The sequence below is a fragment of the Propithecus coquereli genome, unplaced genomic scaffold (genome assembly GCF_000956105.1).
Source record: "Propithecus coquereli isolate 6110/MARCELLA unplaced genomic scaffold, Pcoq_1.0 Scaffold235, whole genome shotgun sequence".
In the NCBI taxonomy this organism is placed as follows: domain Eukaryota; kingdom Metazoa; phylum Chordata; class Mammalia; order Primates; family Indriidae; genus Propithecus; species Propithecus coquereli.
Genome location: NW_012147897.1, coordinates 1,448,424 through 1,465,980, shown reverse-complemented (window position 1 = coordinate 1,465,980; position 17,557 = coordinate 1,448,424). Strand labels below are relative to the sequence as shown.

Genomic DNA, 17,557 nt, shown 5'->3' with positions numbered 1-17,557 from the left:
ATAAGCATCATTTTTAATAGCTCTACAGTCTCCCAGAAATTGGATGTATTATCATTTTCCCATTTTCTACCTTTATGTTTACTTTATTCAATTATTAATAAAAAGTAAACAATGTTTACTTTTCATATAGTTATTAATAATGATGAACATATTTGTGTATAAGTCCTTGTCTGAGTTGTGAATTATTTCTTGAGCTTGGCTGTACAAAAAGGCTGTTTCTTAGTGCTCTCCCGGACCTTGTCCCAAGCCCCTATCCTACCCTGCCCTGCCTGTGTCCACCCACTAACTGCCTTGCCACCTCCCTTTATAGCAACATTGGCCTTAGGCCTCCTTCCATTGGAATTGCCACTAAAATTGACCCAGGCATCTCATCCTCAATTTCCCTTCCTTTCAGGACCCTTGGTGGGAGGTTTCTGGGAGGAGGTGTCCCATTCTCCAGATTGGGCATCAAGGGCCCAGAATGGTCTCCAGCAAGCATTTTCCATTGGCATCTATCTGCTTGCCTGCCAGCCAAAGTGGGATGGCCTTTCTCACATTGTCTTCATTTTCCTTGCAGCCCCCAGCCTGCAGAGCAGTGTCCGCCAGCGCCTTACGGAGCCACAGCATGGCCTGGGATCTCAGAGGTTGGTAGAGGGAGAGGCTGGCCACTTCTTGACAAGCCGGGTATCTCTGCGGCGAATGCGCAGCCTTTCATCTGGACAGTCTTTCAGTTCTGAAGGCTACGGGACCAGCCCTCCATCTGCCTCTGCTTCTTCTTCCTGCTCCTCTTCCACCACCACCATCACCACCACCACCACCACCCATGTCCACCCTGTTTGTTACCACCACAGTACTTCCTATTTCCTCCAGATGGAACCCAACACTGACCCACCCCCTTCTGACAGCACCACTGTGATGCCTGGGCATTCAGAGAGCTTGGGGTATCAGCTGTCTCTCTCTTATCTTTCTTCCTCCCCTTCCTTCCCTTTCTGTTGCTTTTATCTTGGTCTCTGCCTGCTGGCTGCTGCTTGGGGTGTGTGTGTGTGGTAAGGAATCTTCTCATCTTGTCCTTTCCCAGCTTTGGGATTCCTTTTTAAGGTCAGCCTATGTCCTCACATCTTTCCTCCCTTATATGTTTGGGGTTTGCTGACTCTAAAAATGAGTACAACCCTCTTCCCTCATGATCCTATAGCACTTTTGCCTAAACTATGCTTTTCCACATTAGTTATCTCAGTGGGGCCCCCACTTCCTTACTCCTTCAACAAACATTTATTGATGTCTACTCTGTGCCAGACTGCTGGGCATGTGGATTCACAGATGATAAGATATAATCTCAGCCATGAAGAACTGCAGTCTAGTCTGGGAGAGATACATAAATAATCATGGAACAATTTGTAAAGTGCTATGGGGGTGTTGTGGAAGGAGTGACTAACAATGTGTACCTGGGTGAAAGGCTTCACAAAAGAGATGATACTTGTGCTAACATCCTGTGTACAGAGAAGGGAAAAAGGGTATTCTAGGCAGAGGAAACATTATGTGCAGAAGCATGGAAGTTCAAGAGAATATGATATATTTGTGATTAGAACATTGAATATGTGTTGGTGGGAAGTAGAAGCAGATGAGGCTAGAATGATGAAGGGCTCTGAAAGGTGAAGGGTTTTGGCCTTTATCCTTTAGGAGACAGAGAACTGCAAAAGCGTTTTTAAAGAAAATGAATTGGTCTGCTTTGCATTTTAGAAATAATATTTTAGCGGTCTGTATGAAGGAAGGGGAAGACTACAGGAATTTGGAAGTCATGGCTGTGGACCACTAGAGGAGGTAATGAGGTCTTGGGATAAAAGGAGAAGATTAATTTGGTAACTGGCTGTGAGGGTGAAGGAAAGGCAGGAATCTAGTATGACACACAGGTTTCTAGTTTGAGTGACTGAATGGATGTAGTATCCTTCAAGGAATTAGGGAAGAGAAGAGGGGAAACAGGTATGGGAGTTTTGGACAAGAAAAGTTAATAGATGGGTCAGGTATTAAAGTACTCATTTTCAGAGTAGGAAGTTAAGGTTCTGAAAGGTTAAGTAATTTCTTCCAGGTCCCACAGCTAATTAGAAGCAGAGCACAAACTAGAACTTGGCTTTCCATTCCAGGACACTCTGTTGGATATTTTTGTCCTTCCATAAGGTCTCAGTAAGTGTACTGGAAAAGAAATGGTGAAAAGCTTTCTCCCACAGCCTGATCTGGCAGCTATGGGGACTAATACCCAAGACGATAGGCTAGGGTCAGAGGTGGTAGCTGTGACCTTGCCTGGAACAAGCTTAGGGGACCCTCAGATAGTCCTTCCCTTCTGGAAGTGCTTCTCATCTCTGAAGTGGTGGCCACAGCCCAGTCATGGCCTTGGCTGCAGCCTGCTTACACTGTTGCTTCCTTTTGGTCCTACCTCACTTTGGATACCCATTTCTCTAGCTCTGCTCCTTAAGCCTGTGGATAGTTATCCTTGAGGGCTTTTCCTTTCTCTTCCACAAAGGGACTGCCCTTACTAGGATTAATCAGCAGAGCTGCTCATCTTCACTCTCATTCTCATTTTCATGCAAAAGCTTAGGAAGGGAGATTGCCCCTTCCAATACAGATGGAAGGGACTGAATTGGGTTGGGAAAATAGGGGATGCTGTGAATCTCCTGTTCCAAGGCCTAAGCTGAGGGCTGTGGGAAGGAAGGGTGGGAGGTACCTGCACCCACCTAGCCTGTTCACTACTTAATTTTCTTTTGCACCATGCACCAGAGGATCGTCTCTAAAGGCAAACAGGCTCTCTAGTAAGGTCAGTAGCTTGGTGGGAGTCTAAGGCAGCCCAGCCTTTGGGGAGGGACCCATGGCCTGATTGGTCTCAATGATTTGGGAAGGGAAGGTGAGCCTGCCTCTGAGCTTTCCCTCCTATATCTCCCCTGGTTTGCTCTCAGGTAATTATCTTTCTTTGACAGTCTCAGCTTTTAGTTGATGAGGGAGGCATAGAAGGATGGTAATCAAGACCAGATGCATCTTGGGCCAGGAGAAGTGAGGCTAGGAGGACCCCAACCTCTTGACTTCTCTTCCTTGGTGTTAGAAAGGTAGGCTCCTAGATCCTCATCTCCTCAGCTGAGAGGGCCCCTTTTCTGTGTGGTTGTACCCCAGAACTTCCTTGGCACCTTTCGCAGTAGTTTATATGTGTGTGGAGAAGGTAGAATATGGAGAGGATCATCTTGGGGCTTAGAGAAACCAGGACACGTTTAGATAGAAGTAAGGACAGTGTCAGATATATAAAACCAATATGAGACTGAATATCTATACACACTAGAGTATGTGGCTGAAACAGTATTTATAGAATGGAAGCTAGAGCTAGACTTGTTCTCTGCTGTCCCCTGAATCCAGGAAGGTACTGGCCCACAGGGTGGCTGCTTAGTTGTTTCCTATTGAGAACTAAACCTACAGTAGCTATGAGCTTTTGCCTGTTTCAGCAGCCTGGTGCCCTTTCTAATTTCTGAACCTCAGCCTTATTTTGAGGTCCTGTAGTGCTTTCCATTCCTACTCATGGCACTTCCCCTTTGGCTTCCTGATTGACATTTAAATATTTCCCTTAGTCCTTTCCTCTTCCTTTGCTGTGGGTTCTCAGGCCTCTGAGAAAGCAGAGGGAGGGTTCAGGACTAGCAAGGGACCCCTATATCTACCTTTTTGTTTGTAGAGGAAGGAAGAATATCATCCGGAATTGGTTCTTGGTCTACATAGGGATAGCCAGCACCCTTAAAGGGTCTCAGGTTACTGGACTAGCCTCTGTGTGTGCATGTTCAGTGTGTGGTGGCATGTCTCCATAACTCAGCCTTGCAAAGAAGCCTCTTGTGACTGGCTCCCAAATGGGCCTTCCAGCTTGGCTGGCCTCATCATCTTCATTCCCGCAATACTTTCTACATTTCCAAGTGCTTTGCCAACATATTTGATCCTCCAGTCTTGTAAGTTCACTGAATTGGTATTATCTTCATTGGGCCAAAATTAAGGACCAGCAAGGTTAGATGACTTGTCCAAGATCACACAGAAGAATCCAGAGCTCTTCTGAACCAGTGCTCCTTCAAGGCCAGCATACTGTCTTTCTTTGCCTCCCTATAGTCTCCCTGTCAGCAGAGCTCTGAAAGAGACCCCACCCTTCCTGCTGTCACCACAGACTATGGTTTGAATTCTGCAATACTTGTCTGTGACCTCCTTTGAATCCTGTGAGAGGGTTAGAAGAGGCAGCATCCTGGCCTTTTGGGTGGGTGAGGGATTGTTTGCAAGGCTGTTGTAACTTCACCTCCCCAGCCTGGGTCAGGTCCACTGACTGCATGTGCCCTGTTCCCTTGGGGGCCTGGCCCAGACTGGATGTATCCCAGGGTGTGACAGGAGTAAGTCGGGGAGGAAGGCATGGAAAACAGTGACTCAGAGCAGTATGTAGGTTCTGTGTTAGCTTACGGTTGAGTCCTAAGAGATATAGCCAGCTATGGGAAAGCATAGATTTTACTGAGGAAGATGCCTGTGGAATTTAAGCCTATGGTTGCACCAATTCAGAGCCTGAGCATTTAGCAGTGGTGGGGCCCAGGCATTGGAAAGCCCTTTGCCAGACATGATGGTATGATGACATTTGTTTTTGTTTCTTGTTGTCTGCCTCTTCTCTTCCCATCACTTTTCCTCTTCTTTCTTCTTTATCCCCTTGGCCTTTCCTGTTTCTACCGGCTTTTCCTTTTGCTTTTCTTTCTCCACAATTCTACTCTCCTCTCCTGTCTTTTCTCCAATCTATCCCCAATTCCTATTCCTGCCTCCTCTTTTATCTGTACTTATGGCCTACTCAACTTCCTTCTATTCCTTATTCCTCTCTTCTTCCCACTTGCCTGTTGATCCTATTTCTCTCCTGCCATGCTGTCTATCCCTATTTTCCTATCCTGTCCCTGTCTTCTCATGTTGACCCTCTCTCCTCTTCAACTTTTCCCATATCCCTATCCTGTATATGTCCCTTTCTTCCTCTCTGCCCTATGTCTTACAGGGATTTGACTCATTCCGATTCGGAGTCCTCCCTCCACATGAGTGACCGCCAGCGGATGACCCCCAAACCTCCTCAGATGGCCCGTGCTGCAGATGAGGCTCTTAATGCCATGACTTCCAATGGCAGCCACCGGCTGATTGAGGGGGTCCACCCAGGGTCTCTGGTGGAGAAACTACCTGACAGCCCTGCCCTGGCCAAGAAGGCAGTACTGGCGCTGAACCATGGGCTGGACAAGGCCCATAGCCTGATGGAGCTGAGCCCCTCAGCCCCACCTGGTGGCTCTCCACCTCTGGATTCTTCCCGTTCTCACAGCCCCAGTTCTCCAGACCCAGACACGCCATCTCCAGTTGGGGACAGCCGAGCCCTGCAAGCCAGCCGAAACACACGCATTCCCCACCTGGCTGGCAAGAAGGCTGTGGCTGAGGAGGATAATGGTTCTATTGGCGAGGAGACAGACTCCAGCCCAGGCCGGAAGAAGTTTCCCCTCAAAATCTTTAAGAAACCTCTTAAGAAATAGGCAGGATGTGGGTGGCAGTGATGGGACAGCTTGTCCTTCTCTGGGTCTTTTGCCTCCCCTTCCCTCCCTTCCATCAAGGTATCCAGCCCCTAAAGTAGGGCATGGGAGGGGCTGGCCTAGGGGCCTGGGCACTGTACATACCTGCTTCCCTCATCCTTGGGTCCTTCATCATTATTTATTAACTGACCACCATGGCCTGCCTGCCCTGCCTCCCTCCCAACCATGGACTGCTGCTGTCACTCCCTCTCCACTTCAGTGCATGTCTTAGTTGCTGTCCCCTCAGCTCCCAGCGCCACATCTGGGGTTCAGCTTGTCTCTGCTGTCCCAGTTTTGAGGTTTGGTTTCTTGTTTCTGTCTGTCTCTTGCTTTCAGGCTCCTCCCTCCCACCACTCCCCAACTTCCCCTAGCAGTTGCAGGGAAGATAGGAGGAATAACTTCTGAAACCTCTGTCTCAGATCTATTCCACCACACCCACAATGGTTCTGTTCGCTCCAGGTGTGTGTAGGGCCTAGGGCCTACTCTTCAGAGTTTGTTCTTTGGAGATACTATGGGCCAGAGGGAACCTCATCTTAGAGCTCACTCAGGCCTCCAGGGATCTGTGGGGAAGTGAAGCCAATTTCCAGAGAACAATCCACGAGAGTTTTGAACAGACGCCAAGGCTTGGGGATAGATCAGGAGACCTCTCTCAGTTGGAGCATGAGTGGATGCCAGAGCTGTGGGTTATAAAGCAATCACCTTTTTTCTCTTCTCCCACCCACCCCTGCTCCCCTGCTACCCCTGCTCCCCCACACTGCAGGAGGGTTTGTCTCTAAGAGGTGCTGCCCCAAAGCTCCCCAAGCATCAGTACTCCTAGGGCTCAGGACAATTAGTTCCCCTGGTCAGGGGAGTCATAGCCAGGATACAGGGCTCTCATGGAGCCCTGGAGCTTTTGGCCAAGGATGTTGTCATATTTCTGAACCAAAAGACAAAACAGGCTAAAAGTAAGAAAAGAAATCTCCTGAATTTCCCAAGTGCCTACACTGCATACTCCCCTTGTCAGACCCCATTTTCATGTTGCTTTATAGCCTGGGCCAGAGGCTCAAAAAAAGACACACCCAGATTGAGGAAGGGGTGGCTAAGGAAGATGGTGTAGGTGAAGGCGGCTGTGTGACCACTTCCCCTCACTCTTCCTACCCTCTAGACAACTCTCTCCCTTACCTGTTTTTGCTATGGCTATAAAGATATTTTCCCTCTGCCCCACTGCCTGCCATGCCTTTATCCTGGGATCCCATTTTGGGCCTGGGGTGGGTGCACCTGGGGCTGGTCTTAGGAGGGTGCTAGTCTGCAGACTGCCTTGTACCCCCTGGACACTCTCACATGGGTTTTCTTTGTTATTTCATAAGACTCTTTGAAGTCCAATAAAGCATGTAGGAGATTTTAACCTCTGCTAGCTTTGACTCTCATTGTGTTCTCTGTGCTCTCTGTGGTATGACGGGGTGAGAAGAGACTATTTTTCCGCTTTCTCGCTGGGCATGTCTACACATGCCCAACGTGTCCATGGTAGAGGCGCAGTTTCCTGGGAAAGTGAAATTTCCCAGGGAAAATGAAATTTGAATGCACATACCCAATGCTCTCTGGGTAGGGTTACCAGATAAAACACAGGATGCCCAGTTAAGTTTGAATTTCAGAAAAACAATTTTTAGTATAATCTCATGCAATATCTAGGACACATTTTATTTGCTAAATCAGGGGCAACTGTATCTCTGGGCCATCTTGACCCTATCTATCCCATAGCTTCACCTATGACCTTCTATGACTTTTAAAATTATTATACTTCACAGGGAGCCTGGGCAGCTTCTGGAGGGCAGGGAGAAACCAATGAAAGGTTTTAAGGGAGAGAATGTCATAGATGAAATTTCATAAAGATCAGTTTGTGTAGCCCAAATCAGAAGCTTCTTCATAGGCATATTAGGGCTTGCATAGCCTTGCATATTAGGGCTCTCATCTATTCCTACTCTCCACATTTAGTCACCAAGTCCATCCTACCTCCACAAGATGACAACTGCCTTATTGTTGAAACTGTCTGCCACCATCCACTGGAGAACCCAAAAAACAAATGGGTCCTGGCCCTGCCCGGCTTAAAACTCTCTCAGGGCTCCAATTTCATTCAGGATAAAATCCAAACGCCATTGGCCTAGCATGGCTTTCTTCCAACTCAGTTTAACTGAGTGCAAGGCTTTTCAGTGCCGAACGAAGACCCCTAAGGATCCTAGTTGCCCCCGGCTGTGGAGGCTAGGCTAGAGCCCATATCGGACAGCAGTTTCAGGGTTATTATAATGTAAAATAAAAAAGTGTTCTGGATGGTTAGGTCTTGCTATTTCAAAAATAAGCGAACCGTCTTGACTTTGGCGGGGGCGCGCAGGCGAGAGGGGCGGGGCCTGACCTCGGGCTCTGCGTGCTACGTCAGGGCCCGAGGCCCCCGGATTCGGCTTTGCCCACATGCAACATGGCGGCAGGTGAACCGCTTTCTCGCTGGGCATGTCCACACATGCCCAACGTGTCCGTGGTAGAGGCGCAGTTTCATAGGCCTTGCCCAAACTCAACATGGCGGCTAGAAGGCGAGGCTGACTTTCTACTAATCCTGCCCAACCTACCCCCCGGCGTGGGTAGGCAGCGTCGAGTAACGTCAGAACGCTACTCTGTACGTCACGGGTGGCGGGCGCGGGAAGGGGATTTGGATTGTCGCGCCTGTGCTCTGGTGAGGAGAGTGCTGTCTGGCTCCAACTCCAGTCCCTCTACCTGAGCAGCCCCTGGAGCCTAGACCTTCGCACTCTGCCACCCTCTCGATCCCGCCGGCCCTCAGAGCTGCAGCCCCGTCTCGAATCCCTCAGTGCCTCAGCCGCTAGCCGCGATGCATGTGATCAAGCGAGGTGAGGGGCGCGGGAGCGGGCGGCGAGGTGGGTGAGGAAGGGGGTGAGGAAGGGGGTGAGGGGACGCGGGCTGCAGCCGTGGGAGTTACTACCCAGCCCGCCGGCCTCCGCGGCTTCCCGCCGTTCCTGCCCTTCCCGCCACGGCCTCCCGCCCTGTCAGCTAGCTTGGCCTTCTGCCCGCGTCTCTCGGCTTTGTCATCCCACCGCCTCTCAAAAGAATAACACCTACCCTGTATCAAGCAGTCACTGTGTGCGCCGAGCACCTTCCAGGCACTATTTTATTCCTCACTACAAGCCTCTGAGATAGGAATTATTAGCTCCATTTTACAGATGAAGAAGCTGAAGCTCAGAGAGAGGTTTGGATGACCGACCCAAAGTCACCCAGTTAGTTGACAATAAGACCAGGGTTCGAACCCGTAGCTGACAACACAGTTTTTTATTTCAAAACCGTGGCATTGGTGACTGTTCCTAGGCACAGGAGGCAGCTAGGAAAGAGGAAAGGGACTCAGTACCTTACAAGGGCACCTGTCGGTTTACTGATCTCTTTTGTGGGGTGAGGATAGAGGTGTGGGGTGAAAAAAACCAGATCCCACACAGACAATACCCTGGAGTTGGTCCTTTGTAATATGTAATACTCCTTTGCCATATGCCCCAGCAGTATTCACAGAGAAGAGTTCGGAACAGGGACTAACTGTCCTTCCCCCTTCACGGGAAAAAATAATCAAAGAAGGGTGATCAAGACATCTGACAAGATGGGGACTGGGAAGGACCAAGGACTTGTATTTTTTCAACAATTATTTCCCATTAGACTTGCTGAATATCTCCTTTGTGCCCAGCCCTTTGCTTGGCTGTGTGAGATTATAAGAGGAGACAGTCCCTGCCTTGGGAATAGGTTTAATCAGGTTGGAAGAACAAGAGCAACACGTACTTATAACAGAGAGTCATATGAGGCAGGTATGAACAAGGTTTGAGTTGATCTACTTGCCTCTGTTAAAGCAATAGAATTACTTCAAAATTATACCAGTTGATTGGATGTTTCTGTTTTGTCCACTAGGCTGTGAACAAACATTTCAAAGATGGGGACTTTCCTGCTCACACTTAGCATAGGACCTGCCATGCATAGGTTCTCAAAGAAGGAATGAGAATAATTAATGTGAAAATGTAGGATATGATGAGTGCTCCGGGTAAGCAGGTAGTTGATTTGGTTTTGTCCAGCCATCTGGACTGCCATCTCTTGGCTTAACTACAGCCAAGAGATGAAGTGGTCTAGGGGAGGCCCTTCTCGTTTTTAGTATCTTAAGAACATTGTTCTCTGAATTTCCCTAACCCTCCATTTTAGCTGATGAGACCAAACACCAAAATACATAGTGTACTTTTATTGATCCATTCCTATGAGTGAGAGATGAGCATATAGTTTTTAGATCTTTAGCAAGAGATATGGGAGAGATGTTTGAAGATAGTCTTATGATAAGTCAGTAACAAAGATGAATTGAAAACTTGTGGACCTACTGGAGTGGGTAACACCTGTGTTGAATTTTTAACCTTTGGGTCTACTTTGAAATACTGTAGTTTAAAAAGTGCTATCTACAGCTAGCTCTAAAAGGCAGAGCTTATTTTGTTTCTCCTTCTTTCAGAGAGCATAATTTGATCCAGATGGTTCATGCTCCAGATTCTGTCATTATAGCATTCAGCAAGGCTTGTTAATATACAATGTGTACTTAAATTTATTTCTTTACTTTTGTTTTTTAATGTGCATAGGTTTTTTTTTTTCTCCTTTTTTTGGTTCCCTCTTATTTTTGGCATGCCAATGAAATAGAAGAAGACTAAACTCTGTAGTTTTTATGTAATTATTCAGGAGGGAAACTGGCAGTACTTATGGAATGTGCTAATATTGTGCTAAATACTGTAAGGGATAAGGCAGCTCCATCTTCAAACAACTTGAAGTTGTTAGGGATTTAGGAATAACCCATATGAAAATTGTTAGATAATAGAAGGGAATAGTAGAAGAGTTTTTCTCATCTGTTGTCAGTGAGCTATTTTTCTGAATGGAGTATCATTCCTCAAGGAGATGACAGTTAAAATGAAAATAAAGTAGCTGAGTTGTAAACTGCTTTGGAATTTAGTATAGTGTTTTCAAAATTTTGGATTGTAACCCATAGTAAAAAATAATTTTATGGATCTATACATGTATATATATGTATATACATAAAATGATACAAAAGTTTACAAAATAATATATTCTAAAGCATCCATTTGCACTCTGGTAATCTTTATTCCAGATTCTTTCCCTATCCCTCCTTCCTCCCTCCCTGCCTCCCTTCCTTCCTTCTTTCCTTTTTCCATTCATAGCTCACTGTATTATTTTGTAACTCTGTGGATACTATGCTAGATACTGGGATTACAGTGATGAGAAGGCAGACATGGTTCCTGCTTTCAAAGATCTTACAATCAATTGAGGAAGATAGACAAAAAAGTAATATAATAAAATATGATAAATACTTTGATAGGTAAAGTACAGGCCTCAGTAACCCATTCAATTATTCAAAAAGCATTTATTTAGCACCTCTTTGTGCTAGGAACAGTTTTAGGCGTCAGACTCAGCAGTGAACAAAAACCAGCTAAATCCCTTTTCTCATGGAGTTTACATCCTGATGTGGGTGGTAGTGGTAAGTGTATGTAAAAAATAAGTAAACGTGTAAGAATCAGTTAATTTTGCATAGTGGTTAGTGAGATGATGAGAGTAAAAGAGGATAATGTGATAAAGTTAAATGAGAAAATAACCTTGGATTGAGTAGTCAGGGAAGGCCTCTCTGAGAAGCTGACGTTTGAGCTGAGCCCTAAATCATACTAAGAGCCAGCTGTGTGAAGATCTGTGGCCTGAACATTCCAGGTAGGGGGAATAGAAAGTTTGTAGTTTGTAGAAAAGGCACATCCTTGGTCTTATAGGATAAGCAATGTTTTCTGAAGAGAGAAAGATTAAAAACAGTTTATAACCACGAGGAAATCAGACAATAGAGGATTTCAGAGGAAGAAGAGGTCAATGTGAGTTACAATGGTTGGGCAAGTTTCATGGAGATGTTGAGAGTTGGAGGATGAGTAGTAGTTAGATGTATAAAAAGGTGGAAGAGGAACTTTTAGGTAGAGTAAGGTGTAAGGAATGATGCAGATGTGGGAATGGGAGGCCCTAGTATGACTTAATGGTATTTCACAGGGAACAGTGGAAGAGGAGAGGTGGGGCCAAATTAAGGAGGGCCTTGCCTGAGAGGTTAATGTGGGCATTGAGAAGCAGGGATTAGTGATGCGATAAAATCAACATCTGGATTGAAAAATTGACCAGGTAGAATGACAGGATAGGGAACAATGTGTCATTGGATCTTTAGACCTTTAGTCTACCTCCAGTTCTCAAGCGTGAGTTAAAATAAATACCAGTGTGCTTTTTGTCAGTTTCTGATTAATTTAAGAACTTTTGGCAGCTGAAAAATTATGTTTGCTGATGTTGCATTGTGGTTACCTGTCTGCCTGGTTAGCCAATTGGTAGAGCACTGAGGGCTCAGCCCCAATGTGAGCCAGTTAATTGACTATGTTCTGGAGTTAAACACTGCAAATGCGAGACTGGTCAGAAAAGGGCATCACAATAGTGATCAAAAAGAGAATGGCTATCTTAGTGCTAATATATTAGTGAAGAAGAAAAAGCAACTTGTTTTAGTGATGATGGATTAATACTGATGCCTTATTGTTCATTCATTCTTTATCAGACATTTGAGAACTTACCCTTTGCCAGGCACTAAATTTGAAAATACAGATGTGAATGAGAAGGCCAAACGTAAACAGATGTTTAACATGTTCCTTATTACTTACTACATATAGGTTGAATATCCCTTATTCAAAATGCTTGGGATCAGAAGTGTTTCAGATTTCATTTTTCAGATTTTGGAGTATTTGCATTATACCTACTGGTTGAGCAGAATAAGGATTTTCTGCTCAAGCATTTGGATTTTCTCTAGTCAGAAAATCCAAAATCTGAAATGCTCCAGTGAGCATTTCCTTTGAGTGTTACAACAGTACTCAAAAAGTTTCAGATTTTGGAGCATTTTGGATTTTCGGATCAGGAATACTCAACCCATAGTTACAAAGGATTGTATGTGCACAGAATAGACAAAAGCTAAATTGGTATGAGACACTTACATTTATTGAGTGCCTGTTATGCCTATCACATATTGTGATCAATGCTTTCCCCAGTAAGTGCAGCTTTAGTTTTATTGAGATACAATTGTTATAACTATACCAAAGTTGTTTTAACAAAAGCACTTCTTATTTCATTTTATTGTCACCATAAACTGATGAGGTAAATAGAACAAATGAAGATCTGTGAAATGACTAATAATATGTTGTGGCTTGCCAAAGGTTAAGGCTATTTAGTGATTGGATATATCCACTATTCCTGGTAAGAATAAATAAAAGTTGTATGAGCTACTATTTGAGGTTAAACTAAGAATAGTGGGACTTTTTTTTCTGGAAGGACAAAGGGGAATATGTATGACCTAAGTCTAAAATCATGAAAAATATTAAGTAAAATATGTAGTATGTCAGATGGTGCTAAGTGCTATGGAGAAAAATGAAGCATAAAAGGGGAAGGAGATAAGAAGAACAGAGTTGTGGTTGGGGCATTGCAGTTTAAAATAGTGTCATCAGAGAAAGTCTCATTGAGAAGGTAACATTGAATAAAGGCCTGAAGGGGGTGTAGGTAGCCAGGAGGCCAGGGTTGCCAAAGTAGAGTAAGTAAGAAGGATGAGAAAGTTGGAGGTGAAGTTGGGGAGGTGGGTGCACAGGGTAGGTTGAGTAGGATTCTGTGGACTATTTTAATGATTTTGACTTTGATATTGAAGGAGGTAATGATATGATTTTGACTTAAGTATTAAAGGATAATTTTGGTTGCCATATGAGATGGGGAAAACATCATTTGGGAAGTTATTGCAGGAATCCATCTGATTATAATATAAGGGAAGACTTTCAGTAAAGAATCCATATTTTTGAAGACGACATCAGAATACAAAAATAATCTCTTCATGAATCTATTGGGGGTCTGAATCTTTTATCTGTGAAATAGCATTTCATGTTGGTCAAGTTAAAAAGTTCACATGTTGATTACATTTGATTCTTTGACATTGCCATCTTAATATTTGTTAACATGACTTGTATGTCCCTAACCATACGGTTTGATTCTTCAGATGGCCGCCAAGAGCGAGTCATGTTCGACAAAATTACATCTCGAATCCAAAAGCTTTGTTATGGACTCAATATGGACTTTGTTGATCCTGTAAGTAAACATGGTTTATATCTTGGGTTCCTTGCTTCATACATTTCTTTCTAATTGTTTCTTATCTCTGGCCTTTCACTCACCTGATAGGATTTGGTTTGGTATCCTGGCTGTACCCTTGGATATATTATAAAATGTGAATTCGTTACTTAAAACTTTTTTTCTTAATTTTGTTCTGTCTTGTGAGTTCTCACTTTTCAGAGAACTATGAGCTGAGCAAACTGGGTGTGCTGGCTCATGCCTGTAATCCCAGAGCTTTGGGAGGGTAAGGTGGGAGGATTGCTTGAGGCCAGGAGTTTGAGGTTACAGTAAACTAGGGTTGTGCCACTGTACTGCAGTCTGGGTGACAGAGCAAGACCCTGCTGCTTAAAAAAAAAGAAAGAACGAAAGAATGTGAGCAAAGTGGAAAACTTGATATGAATATTTAATATCAGAGATGTACTTGAGTAAATTATTTATTCATAAGCGGAAAAGCCTATATAGTAAAACTTGTTTTGGAATTGTGATCATTTAGGTAGAAACTGGTTTGAAATTTTCTTTTTAAAAAGAATACATTTAAGTGCTATAAAGTAGATTTCATGGGGACAATATTTAAATTAAGGAGAACAAACTATTCAGAAGCAGATTGCTCTACTTTTCTTCTTATTCTTTTATAACTCCTTTACTCTAGACCAGGGGTGGGGAAACTTTTCATGTTGGAAGGCCACATTAATTTAGTGTAATCAAATAAGGCTGCATTCAAGAAACTTTAATTAGATATACTTTAAAATGTACATAATTTTGTAGAAATCTAATTACTATTACTTAATAATTTAAAAAAATGAAAACTGTTAATTTTAAAGTCAGCTAATCTTTTAATGACTTTTTTTGTGTCTGCTTTTTGTTGGAAAGCATTTGAATATTTGGTTGCAGCATGGAGTTGCACAGTTTCAGTCATTGGTGACCTTAAGGGCGTCTTGATTTGGGTTAGGTAGGAGAATGTAGATTCACAGCAATCAGCAGTTGAAAAGCAAGAAAGCATTTTTCGGGCCTGTTGCTGAAGATGTGGGTATTCTACTGTATTTTTCCATATTTCAATTGGATCTTAGCATCAAACAATGATTTTAAAATGTCATATACTGAGAACTCAATTAATTCTATCTCTGGTTTGTTAGGTGCCTTAGTGATATCAACTAGGTGAGGCTGAAATGCTAATTTGAGTGTGATGTCATAATTCTCAAAGTCAGTGAATCTTTCATTGTATTCTCCAATTAATAGGTCTATAACAGCTGCATATTCTTCAAATGATTCTCATATATCATCCTGCTCATCCAATAATTCACATTGCTGATTCTGTTCTTCATAAAATTTAACCATCTGTTTTCATAGAGATAAAGTTTTAGCTAACACCTGTCCCTGTGATAGCCAACGCACTTTAGAGTGATACAGGCAAACCCACGTTAAATACCTCGTAGTTCACCTTTAGCATGTTATGAAACTGACCATATGCAAGGAATATAGTTAACAATACTTATAACTTGTTGCAAAGTGTCACTTAAAATAGTAGCTTTAGCACAGATTTTGCTGATGCAAGATACAATGAAAAGAAATAAGAGCATTGGAGCTGTCAATTTTTTTTTCTGTGCAAAAAACCCTTCATTTTTTCCTGTCATGGAAGGTACACTGTCTGTATATACATTCACTAAATTTACCAAATTTACAAAAGTCCAACTTAATGACATTTATTTGAAAGCTGTTGAAGATATCTATTCCCCATGTTCTGTTCGCAAGCGTGCCCAAAGCCAGTAACTCTTCATAGCAAAGAAAATCTTTTGTTATTACCTGAATGAAGTATAAAACCTGAGCCGAGGCAGTAGTATCAGTTGACTTATCAAAAGCGATTGAATAATATATATTTTCTTTTTGCAGTATTGCATGAGGTTGTTCTGTTAAGTTCAAGGCTAATTCACGTTGCTGATCAGTTATGGTTCTCCTTGAAAGAGGGACTTGTTTGTACTTTGAAACATTATTGGAGTCTAAGCATCCTATAACTTTGACAGTGTATTCTCTCACATTTTCTACAATACTGAATGGCTTTTCTTTTTTCCTGAGTATATAAGCCACTTTGCAGGTTGCTTTGTGGCATTATTTCCAGGTCTGCTGCTTGAAAGAATTGTCTTTGCTTTTGCTTTTTATCTTTTAATTTCTGCAATACAATCTTTCATGACTCTCCCTCTAATTTAAAATATTTGTGGTCCTTATGAGCGTTATGCTGCTGAGCATTGAATTTCTTTAATGTTAATATTGCAGTATCACAAAGCAAGCAAATCATCTTATCTTTAGCAGGAACAAGATAATATTGCAATTCCCAATCCTCATTAAAAAATCTGTTTTCTTTCTTCACTGTTCTCTTGGTCTTCATTGACATGATAGGCTGTTAAGCAGACAGAACTAAAAAATATTGTTGAGATGTGCAACTATTCACAAATTCCACTTCAGATAGAAACACAGTGCACCATTGTCAAAAGCTGATAACAGACTGGTGTACTTGACCCCCACAAACTCTGACTAACCAGCCTCTGGTGCCAGTAAGGCGGGGGAAGTTAGAACTAAATCATGAGTGTACCAGCTGTCAGTTTAGCCCTTATGGCTTATTAATGTTCTAATTGTGCTGGTCAATCTGGAAGGATTATTTCGTTGAAATTTATTCTTTAGTATTTTAAATACATTCATTTTAAAAATAAAATGTAAAAGACAAACAAAAATGTATTAGTAAAAACAAAAGGATTTGTTCTGTAAAATTTGGGTTCAGTCAAAAGGCTGCATTTATGGACCTAGAAGGCCACAGGTTCCCCACCCGTGCTCTAGGCCCTCATCATTCCGTATCTGGACTGTATTCCATGGTCTCTGAAGTGTCCTGGCCTTCCTCTAATCTTGCCCATGTCAAATCTGTCTTCTGCATGTCTTCTAAAATGATCTTCCTCAAATGAGAACCTCTAAGAACTCCTTTGAAATGCACCTGTATGTATTGCTGCAGAGTTATTTAGGTATTTTATCTGTACTACTGTAGCACCTGTGTTCACCTTACAGCTTTAACCACGTAGTATGGAAATTAATTATAGGTCTCTGTCCTCCCCTAGAATTGAGGATGGCCTGTATCTTGTGATATCCTCAGTGCTTGACACATTTCTCCTTAGATACTTGGTAAATGTTTAATTGACCAAAGTAAGTTTGATCAAGAGAAAATGATTTTATACATCTTTAAAATATGCTTATTATTAATTCTCTTCTACATTTAGGACTTAGACAATAATTAGAATAGTAGAATGTTATGGTTGGAATGAATCTGAGAGCTCTTCCTATTTCATCTTCTTTGTTTTATAGATAAGGAAGGTCCAAAGAGAGAAAAGGAGTGACTTAAGTTAATGAGAGTATAGGGAGAAGAACCTAGGTCTCTTAACTCCTACATATTCTATTGCCTCATGCAATACTGCATTTCGGAGTGCAGGAATGTTGTAGCATACTTAAGCTTCTTAGGGTATATTCTGTTGAAAAGTCTGTGTGCTATTAGACCTAGCACAGCACACAGGTGTTATTTTAGTCTGAGTTCTGATTACTTGCCATGTAGCACCAGAAACTATTTAGACTTCACTACTCATACTTACCTTATCTGCTGGATCGGGGGAGAAAGTGAGCAACTTGGGTTTAGCTATATTGTTATTAGAATAGATTGGCCGGGCGTGGTGGCTCACGCCTGTAATCCTAGCTCTCTGGGAGGCCGAGAGCTCAGGAGTTCGAGACCAGCCTGAGCAAGAGCGAGACCCCGT

General features: G+C 43.1%; 2 protein-coding genes across 4 annotated transcripts in view; both read left to right on the top strand.

Moving 5' to 3' along the window:
- Nucleotides 1–6,950, top strand: part of STIM1 (stromal interaction molecule 1) — a 218,294-nt gene extending 211,344 nt beyond the window's left edge. For both annotated transcript variants that reach the window (XM_012645678.1, XM_012645677.1), the window contains 2 exons: nt 557–623; nt 5,009–6,950. In XM_012645678.1, the coding sequence (XP_012501132.1) occupies nt 557–623; nt 5,009–5,525 (584 nt within the window). In that variant the 3' untranslated portion in view covers nt 5,526–6,950. The remainder of the gene's footprint in view (nt 1–556; nt 624–5,008) is intronic.
- A 1,142-nt stretch (nt 6,951–8,092) lies between these two features.
- The window catches only part of RRM1 (ribonucleotide reductase M1), a 42,141-nt gene continuing 32,676 nt past the window's right edge, over nt 8,093–17,557 (top strand). The window contains exons 1-2 of one of the 2 annotated variants that reach the window (XM_012645675.1): nt 8,093–8,434; nt 13,663–13,751. In XM_012645675.1, coding sequence (XP_012501129.1) covers nt 8,416–8,434; nt 13,663–13,751 — 108 coding nt within the window. In that variant the 5' untranslated portion in view covers nt 8,093–8,415. The remainder of the gene's footprint in view (nt 8,435–13,662; nt 13,752–17,557) is intronic. The other variant, XM_012645676.1, reaches the window with a different exon arrangement.